The sequence below is a fragment of the Rattus norvegicus genome, chromosome X (genome assembly GCF_036323735.1).
Source record: "Rattus norvegicus strain BN/NHsdMcwi chromosome X, GRCr8, whole genome shotgun sequence".
Taxonomy (NCBI): Eukaryota; Metazoa; Chordata; class Mammalia; order Rodentia; family Muridae; genus Rattus; species Rattus norvegicus.
The window spans coordinates 74,251,441-74,261,570 of NC_086039.1; the positions used below are offsets into that span (position 1 = coordinate 74,251,441).

At 45.3% G+C, this 10,130-nt stretch overlaps 2 protein-coding genes across 2 annotated transcripts in view; both read left to right on the forward strand.

The window, feature by feature from the left end:
* Pbdc1 (polysaccharide biosynthesis domain containing 1) overlaps positions 1-10,130 on the forward strand; it is a 56,242-nt gene that overhangs the window by 31,728 nt on the left and 14,384 nt on the right. The window lies entirely within an intron of this gene.
* Positions 3,408-6,955, forward strand: Magee1 (MAGE family member E1). The gene has a single exon (NM_001079891.1). The coding sequence runs from the start codon at positions 3,632-3,634 to the stop codon at positions 6,431-6,433; it is 2,802 nt and encodes a 933-aa protein (NP_001073360.1). The 5' UTR covers positions 3,408-3,631; the 3' UTR covers positions 6,434-6,955.

Below are 10,130 nucleotides of genomic sequence, written 5' to 3' on the forward strand. Positions count from 1 at the left end.
AAATACTATTTAAGAAATGTGCATGCAGACTATGTAACCGGCATCATAACTGAGATACTCTTGATTGGTGTAACAACTTCCATAATTTTGTGTATTCTTCTAACTTAGGTCCAAAAATAAACAGTCAAATGTACAACTTTGAGAAATCACGCAGGATGGCCCATTTCTAGTTAGCTGGCCTGCAGCTTCCCCAAGTTAAGTGCCAATCTGTACACACCAGAATGTACAGATACCAGTTTGTTCACGTCAACCTGTACATACCATACTTTCCCATTACAAAATTTTCTCACTCCTTTTTCTGCCATCGAGTCTCTGCTGAAACAAAAGTAACAGCGGTTGTCTCCTTGCCACAGACTTAAAATCTTAAAAATGTTGTAACCCAAACCAAGCATGGAGGCACATATGTGTAAGCTTAGGACTCTGGAGACTGAGGCAGAAGGATCACAAATTCCTGGTAAGTTTGGCCTATTATAGTAAAACCCTGTCTCACAGAACCATAATCCAAATCCAATACTAACAAAACCTGAAGAATTATCAAAATAAAAATATAACATTTATGAGATGATTATGATTATACACAATGTTTAAGTGGCTAGAGGCACTTAATTATGTATTTCCACCATGACTGGCAATATGAATAGGTAAGAAAATGCAGTGCATACTCAACTTAAATGTTCTTCCAAAGCCTAACTTCTCACAGTACCAACTCAATATAACACTCAATCGGAACTGACTAACAGCCATTGAAAAGCGGGCTGCCATATTAAATAATCAAAGCTCTTAAATGTTACCACCAAGATGGCTCTTACTCAGAACCATATTAGATTCCATGGAGAACTCTTAACAGCTCTCTGATGTTAGGATAGGAGATTTTCAATCCAAACGCTCAACTTATAGCTATTTGCAAGGCCTACTAAACATTATTAGCAATAAAACTTTGGCAGGTACTTGAAGGGCATTTCTAATCAATGTTGCTTTTCTGGGTGTGTTTGAGGGAGGGGGAGGATCAAACTCAGGGCTTCACTTACACTAGGCAAGTATTCTACCACTGAGCCACATCCCAGTTCCAATATAAGTGTTTTTGAGCCATCCTAAAATGAGAGATAGTGCAAGTAATAAAAGATCACACAGTGTGCAAAGAGTTTTTATTCAGGGCTTATTGTGGCAAGGAGACAACCGCTGTTACTTTTGTTTCAGCAGAGACTCAATGGCAGAAAAAGGAGTGAGAAAATGTTATAATGGGAAAGTATGGTATGTACAGGTTGACGTGAACAGACTGGGTATCTGTACATTCTGGTGTGTACAGATTGGCATTTAACTTGGGGAAGCTGCAGGCCAGCTAACTAGAAATGGGCCATCCTGCGTGATTTCTCAGAGTTGTACATTTGACTGTTTATTTTTGGACCTAAGTTAGAAGAATACACAAAATTATGGAAGTCGTTAATTATTAATCAAGTCCTGGTCCTTTGGGGCTGATTGTTACAGAAGTTTACTTTTAGCTCCCTAGATCATTGCTAATGTTAGCAAAGTGACATCATGCAAGGTCTAGTTTGCAGCAGGTGAGTGTCCAGGAAGGTTTATTGTAGATCCAAGTGTCACTTTTCTGAAAAGGTTTCTAACAGTTGTGGATTATAATTCTACTTTCATATATGGTCCAGCCCTTGCCAAGTTGTGTTTGCTGTTTCTCAATAGACACCTACCTCACGTACAACCACGAAAATAGCAGTGCTCAAGCTGACCTGGGAAGAAATGTGGTGGGGTTCCAGTGCTCCTGTGCCTCTAGGGAGGAATCCTAAAGGCTGTTAAAACTGTACAAATGAACCCTCTGGAAAAGTGTCCCTGTGAGTGGTTATGATAGAGCAGGTGGTCCTTCACTGAAATATAGCTATGTCATGATAAGAAGGAACAGAAATAGGCCAAATGTATGACAGTGTTTATTTTTCAAATAATGTGACCACCTCTGAGTGTTCCCTATATGACTATTCTATAGTACATGGTATAATTTTGTGTATGGCTATTAAATTAACAACTTTATTTAAATTGTGATCTCTAGGAATTCTAGTGCAGACCCATAGAAGAACTCCTTTTTTTTTTTTTTTTTTTTTTTTTTTTTTTTTTTTTTTTTTTGGTGTGTGCTTGACAGTCATTAGGAAACATGAGCTCTAACACACACTAATAAGGACAACAAGGAGCACTCACTCAGTTCCCCAATCGATGTGTGCCTTCAGCTGAGGCAGAACAAAACATGGCATTTTAACTGCATTCTAGGCTTGTTTCTGGCCAGCTTGATCTTAGTAGTTTGTAGCAGAATCCATCTCTCTTGGAAAACTCTCCCACAAGTCTCACTTATGAAGATGATCCTGCTCTCCTAACCATAGACATTAACCAAGATTCAGAGGTTAATCAGACACACATATTTATGTAATGGTGTGCTAGGCCCATAATCAATTTTGTGAACCCATGTGCTGAATGCAAGGTGGGTAACAAAATGTTGTTGGAATATGGCATCATATGCTGTCCAGTTGGTATTGCACAAAACTATACAAGATTAACTTCACAGTAACATACAGAATACTGGCAGCATAGGTTACCACGAGGGTCTATAAGGAAACCAAATGTTTCCCTTTATCCATTATCTGTCTTATTCTGGACAGTTTCCTGCACTTTAACTGTGGCTCATATTCCAGTAGCTCCTCGGTAACTAATAGAAACCTTCCCAAAGACTTGCTTCCGTAAACCACGCTAATTGCAGTTTACAGCGAGTTTTCCTAATAGACGCCATGGGGCTAACTGTCCTAGGATAATTAATTTTGGGTGTGGTTGGAATAGCACTATTGCAGGACCCCACAAAAGAGATTACATTTTCCTATATTGGTAAGAGTTGGGACTGTGCACAGTGAAAATGTCTAGCTAGCTACAGGTTTCTTATGTAAAGCTAAGCCCCAGCCCTTTGGTCTTTTGGAGAAGGGGCAGGCTCTTATAGCTGGCAGTAATTTGAGAGGCATTAGAGGTTTCAATAGAGAAAACGACAGGAGACAAGGGAAGGGACGAAAGCTGCACCATTCCATGCACCATGCACATTTTCCCCCATAAACAGTTTGGAGGAATATGCAAATCCTAAGGATACTAACTGCCAATTTTGAAAATCTATTAAGTACCTGACACTTGGGTAGAAACCTTTTAATAGGTACCCTGACTCTTGAGAAATAGCTAGTATTACCTCCATTTAGCCATCTTCTCCAAGCTCCTTGTCTCACCCACCCAAGCCTCCCTCCTGCCATTGCGCAGTTTTGGTGCAGAATCACCAGGTCCACTTTCGCAAACCCACGGGAGGGGCTGGGCGGGGCGGGGTCGCCTTGTCGCAGAGCCCAACTGCGCCTGCGCGGACTGCGGCAGAAGGCGGGGTGTGAGAGGCGAGTATCCTGAGACTAGTCTGCGTTCACTGCTGGCTAGAACCTTCGTTCTTTCCCACCACCTCTAATTTCTGCTCCTGTGACTTGCTCGGGGCTGGCGGCAGCATCACTCCTGCTGTAGCAGCGGTTCCGTGCAGAGGCACCTACAAACCTCGCGCCCTTGTCTGTGAGATCGCGGGCCTGTCAGTGTCAGCTTCAACACACTGGTCGACAGGACCATGTCGCTGGTAAGCCAGAATTCGCGCCGCCGCCGCGGTGGAAGGGCCAATGGGCGCAAAAACAGCGGGAAGGGTCGCCCTGCTGCCGTGCCAGGGCCAGCCGTCCCCCGGGATCGCAGCGATCCTCAGATCCTTCAGGGCCTCGGCGCCACTGAGGGCCCTGGCACCTCCGTGCTGCCCACCCCCCGGGGGGGCTCAAGCACCTCTGTGCCGCCCACCGCCTCAGAGGGCTCAAGCGCCCCTGGGCAGCTCATCACCTCCGAGGGGCGGAACACCTCCCAGCTGCCCACCTCCAGGAAGGGTCGGGGCACCCGCCGGCCTCCTGCAGTCTCCGCGGGGCTGAACGCTGCTGCGTCAATCACCGCCTCGGAGGGCGCGAGTACCCCAGTGCTGCCCACTGCTCCTAAGGGCTCAAAGGCCTCTGAGCATCTCACTATCTCAGAAGGGGCGAGCATCTCCGAGCAGCCCCAATCTCATGAGGGCCCTAACGTGCAGCCCACCCTGGGTGAGGGTTCGGGAACCTCGGTGCCGCCCACCTTCTCCGAGGAATCTGGCATTTCCGAGCCGCTGCCCTCTGGTGAGGGCTTGAGCATCTCCGTGTCGCCCACCATCTCGGAGGGAGCGGGTATCAACGAGCCCTCCCCCGCTAGTAAGGCTCCAAGCACTTCGGTGCCGCCCACTGCCTCTAATGGACTGGGCATCAACCTGCCGCCCACCTCCAGTGAGGGCCTGAGCATCTCTGTGCTGTTCTCGGCTTCGGAGGAATCCGACATCTCCGTGCCGCCCCCCTCCGCTGAGGGACTCAGCACCTCCATGCCGCCCCCCTCCGGTGAGGTCCAGAGCACCTGGGTGCCGCCCATTATCTTGGAGGGATGTAGCGTCAAGGTGCGGTCCACCTCCAGAAAAGGACGGCGCACCCCAGTGCGATCAGCTGCCTGTGAGAGCCCCAGCCCCTCAGCCGAGTGCCTGAGCACGTCCCTGTCATCCATTTCTGCTGAGGGCTTCTGCAGCTCGCTGGCGCCCTGCGCGGAGGGATCCGACACCTGTGAGCTGCTTCCCTGCGGGGAGGGCCCGAGCACCTCGGGGCTGCATGACCTGGAGGAGGAGTCGAGCATCTCGCAGATGCCCCTAGCTGCAGAGGGCCCTAGCGCTTCTGGGTCGTCCATTGAAGATGAAAACCCTGAGGAAGCATTGAGCTGTGGTGCTTCTGTGGGCATGAACTTATGCAAGTGCACATCCCTTGCTCTGCAAAAGGCTGATGATCCGTCTGTACGCCCAAAGCGTGCAGAAGGCTTCCTGGATTTCCAGGTCCTGAGAGACAGTGAGAATTCCAACTCCATTACCATTATGGGCCTGGGCACCGCCCACGTTGCTCTTACCCTGAAGCCTCAGGATCCCATGGAGCAAAATGTAGCAGAATTGTTGCAGTTTCTGCTACTGAAGGATCAGACCAAGTACCCTATCAAGGAATCTGAAATGAGAGAATTCATTGTCCAAGAATATCGCAACCAGTTCCCAGAGATCCTCAGACGAGCAGCGGCCCACCTGGAGTGCATCTTTAGGTTTGAACTGAAGGAGCTAGACCCTGAGGAGCACACCTACATCCTGCTCAACAAACTGGGACCAGTGCCCTTTGAAGGGTTAGAAGACATCCCAAATGGGCCAAAGATGGGCCTCTTGATGATGATTCTGGGACAGATTTTCCTAAATGGCAACCAAGCCAGAGAAGCCGATATTTGGGAGATGCTCTGGAGATTCGGAGTGCAGCGTGAAAGAAGGCTTTCTGTTTTTGGGAACCCGAAGAGACTTCTGTCTGTAGAGTTTGTGTGGCAGCGTTACTTGGACTACAGGCCGATAACTGACTGTGTACCAGTCGAGTATGAGTTTTACTGGGGCCCACGATCCCACGTAGAAACCACCAAGATGAAAATTCTGAAGTTCATGGCTAGGATCTATAACAAAGACCCCATGGACTGGCCAGCACAGTACAATGAAGCTCTGGAGGAAGAGGCTGAGCGAGATGTTCCTAATAACTGGCGAGCTGTTCCTCACTTTAGGAGGCCCCTTTTTCAAGAAGTTTCTCCAGAACTACTGGCTTCCGATTCAGATGCTCCTGGCTGTCCCTCAAAATATTCTCCTCATTCTTGGCCTGAGTCAAGGTTAGAGAGCAAGTCAAGGAAATTGGTTCAGTTATTTCTGCTGATGGATTCAACTAAGCTGCCTATACCAAAGAAGGGAATCCTGTATTACATTGGTCGAGAGTGTAGCAAAGTGTTCCCTGACCTCCTGAATCGGGCTGCTCGCACCCTAAACCACGTGTATGGGACAGAGCTAGTGGTCCTTGATCCCAGGAACCACTCCTACACCCTGTACAACCGAAGAGAAATGGAAGATATGGAAGAGATTATGGACAGTCCAAACAGGCCCGGCAACAATTTCTTAATGCAGGTTCTGAGTTTCATCTTCATAATGGGCAACCATGCTAGGGAGTCTGCAGTCTGGGCCTTTCTGAGGGGCTTGGGGGTTCAAAATGGGAGAAAGCATGTGATTACCTGTAGGTATTTGAGTCAGCGCTACATAGACAGTTTGCGGGTTCCTGACAGTGATCCGGTGCAGTATGATTTTGTATGGGGCCCTAGAGCCCGCCTGGAAACCTCCAAGATGAAAGCCCTGCGATATGTGGCCCGAATCCACAGAAAGGAGCCACAGGACTGGCCAGACCAGTACAGGGAGGCGTTGGAAGATGAGGCCAATAGAGCTGAAGCTGGGCGCCGACCACTGGTTGTTCGTAACTTGCGATAGATTAACGTGTCAGTGAGGCCTTGTATGTCCAGGCCTAGAGCCCTGGTTCTCGTGTATTGGGAGTGGGCGTGTTGGGGGGGGGTTGTGTATTGTATTTGATATTTGTGTTCCAGTTCCAGTTACGTATTTTTCATATTTAGTTCTTGTTTGGTACCTTGAAAAGTTTCCATTGTTTTAATAATACTGTCCAGTAACGTGAATGTGATTGACCACTTGCTGTCCCTGTTGTACTTTGTGCTGTAAGAGTTTTGATAGTGTTACAACGTGTTTTAGGACTCTCTCCATCTTGTTGCATTGTCTGAAAGAGAATATATAGCATATAGCTATAGATATAGACTTTTCCTTGAAAGCTTGAAAAAATTCATCAGTAAAGTGATCTAACTTCAGATGTTAAACAAATATGTAACAACTGACAAAGCACTAAGTTGTGGCTGGCTTCCCTCTTGTCTGCTATTGTGTAAAGAACACTAATGTTTACCTGTATTTGCTTTGCTGTGCTAAAATGTATTGAAAATAAAAGTGTAATAAATAAATCAAATAGTACTAATTCACTAATTTATTATATATATATATATATATAATTCCTCTCATATAATGGGCACAGAGGTATATTCTGGTTATAGTATGCTAGACATATACAAGACATAGCACCTTTTCTAGAACTAAAGGACCAGCAGTTTTATTATGATACACTAAGTGCTATATAGTACCCTATGTAGCAAGTTCTATGGGAGTTAAGAGGAGATACATCAATCAAATTCCTGAATCTAAATAGTCTGTGGTGACCATGATGGATGGGGGTGGGGGTGGGGGGACAAGACTGGGATCTTGATACAACATGAGGTAAATGAACTCAAATCTGGATTTTAGTCTTCAGTGAGTACTGGTATGGATTGAAGTCAAGTGATTTCAAGGTAAGAGCTATCTCCTTAAGATGGTTGGTCATCCCGTTCAAGGAATCAGAGAAAGGTCTGGAAGAGCTTGAAGGGGCTCGAGACCTCATATGAACAACAATGCCAACCAACCAGAGCTTCCAGGGACTAAGCCTCTTCCCAAAGACTATACATGGACTGACCCTGTGCTCCAACCTCATAGGTAGGAATGAATAGCCTAGTAAGAGCACCAGTGGAAGGGGAAGCCCTTGGTTCTCCCAAGACTGAACCCCCAGTGAACATGATTGTTGGGGGGAGGGTGGTAATTGGGGGAGGATGGGGAGAGGAAGCCCATATAGAAGGGGAGGGGGAGGGGTTAGGGGGACGTTGGCCCGGAAACTGGGAAGGGGAATAATAATCGAAATGTAAATAAGAAATACTCAAATTAATAAAGATTAAAAAAAAGATGGGGGTTGGGGATTTAGCTCAGTGGTAGAGCGCTTGCCTAGGAAGCGCAAGGCCCTGGGTTCGATCCCCAGCTCCGAAAAAAAAAAAAAAAGAAGCAAAAAAAAAAAAAAGATGGTTGGTCATGGGGCTGCAGTGATATTTCAGGGGTTAATTGTACTTACACCTCCCAGAGAACCCACATTTGGATCCTGACATCCATTTTGGGCACCTCACAATTGCCTGTAACTCAAGCACCAGGAGATCCAATACCTTCTGGCCCCAGGAGACACTCACACAAAGATATACACATGCACATTAATAAAAAGATATGTGAGTCAGCAGGCTGGGGATGCAGCTCAGTGTTTGCACATGGCCCCAAGTGCTGTCCCAAGCACTATATAAACCAGGTATGGTGGCTTGCCCCTGTAGTCCTGCATTTGGGAAATAGAGGGACAGGGGACCAGAAGTTCAAAGTTATGAGCTACATAGAGTTCAAGGCCACCCTGGGATGGACAGGGCCTTGTCTTAAATACTTCAGGAAGACCTTCAGGAAGTTCAGCTTTCTCTGAGTTATACTGCAGTTTTAATATGCATCCCCAAACTGAGTGCTTAATCCTAAATGGTACGTGTTTCTCACCCTTATGACCAAGGTTCAGGGAACATCAAAAGAGGAATAGAGCATGGAAAGCATTTAAAGTAGAGTGCTATGGAATGCAAAGTTCTGCACTTGGCATGGCGATTGGATTCATGAATTCAAACTAGCTGTGGTTCCCCTCACAAGACCTGCACGAGATCAGTCTAACCAAAATTCTCACATAGATGGGGGGCATGCTCGCCAGGCTCCACCTTTACTGAGGAGCTCACTATTGGCAATGTATAGCTGCTATGGGAGGGAGAATAAATCTTTTTTACATACACGGCCACTGGTAGATTTTTTCATGCTCCAGTAGATGGCCCCCTACCCACACATATAATGGCAGAACAAATTGGACTTAGTAGGTTATTTAAAAAAAAATAAAAAAAGAGGACACAAAATTGGGAAGGGACCTTGTTGGGGAGGACTCGAAGGAAGTTGGAAGGAAAACTGGGGTGTGGTGGTATGATATGATATGGTTCATTGTATATATGTATGATGTTCTCAATAATAACTAATATTTAAAAGAGGGCTAGAGAAATGGATCAGAAGTTAAGAGCACTTGCTACTCTTCTAGAGGACCTCAGTCCAGTTTCCCAGAATATACCCCAAACAACTCACAGCCGCCTGGTACTCCGGCTTCAGGGATCCTACACTCTCTTCTGGATTCCACAGGTACCTGCACTCACATGGCCTACCCACAAACACATGTGCATGCATGCACATGCACTTACACATAATTAAAAGTAAATATTTAAATAAATGAAGACATGGATAGATAAATAAAACAAATCTTCAATTCTCAGTGGTATACACCAACACACTTTTTGAACCCATTTTACATGATCTGCGTGGGTTCCCCATCGTTCTGTTTATATTGTCTTCATTCAGGTAAACAAACCAAAGGAGCAGCCTACATACAGAAAAGCTATTCTTTTAGTAAAAGGCACAATAGCCATACTAGAATAATACGGTGCTTTTTAAAATTTTCTGCTCAGGTGTACTATATTCCATTGGCAACATCCAAGTCAAATAATGAAGCTTGCTGTTAATGGAAGGAAAGTATACTTCTTCCAAGGAATGATATAGCCTGATTGAGAAGCTACACAAGCTTTGAATACAAACAAATTAGCTGACCATATAAGGATTTAGTATTTATTGTGAGATGAAAAGCTATTGAAAAATTTTGATCTGAGGGGTGGAAGGATTGGAGTAGTTTTGACAGAATTATATGGACTCTTGTAATGAAAAGCAAAGGGACCAAGGAAAACAGATTCTCTAATTTCAGGATAGCATTTCTTCCCTAATGCTTTAATTAAGCGGTATAATTTTCAAGGAAATTTTAACTAAAATAGTTAGAGCCAGGCAGCCTGTTTTTTTTTTACATAATACCTGAGAAAACAATCTTTATTGTAGAAGATATTAAAGGAATTAATACATAATTATTAAGACTGTGTGGTCTAGGGCTGGAGAGATGGCTCAGTGGTTAAGAGCACTGACTGCTCTTCCAGAGGTCCTGAGTTCAAATCCCAGCAACCACATGGTGGCTCACAACAATCTATAATGAGATCTGATGCCCTCTTCTGGTGTGTCTGAAGACAGCTACAGTGCACTCATATACATAAAATAAATAAATCTTAAAAAAAAAAGATTGTGTACCTGACACAAAAATCATGGTCTCCCTGATTATCAGCTATAGGACATTAAATAAGTTATTTTGTACTTTGTACTTTGCACTTCAGTA

What these genes read in the sequence shown, in the direction of transcription:
- Magee1 (NM_001079891.1), top strand. Translation starts at nt 3,632, where the DNA reads ATGTCGCTGGTAAGCCAGAATTCGCGCCGCCGCCGCGGTGGAAGGGCC.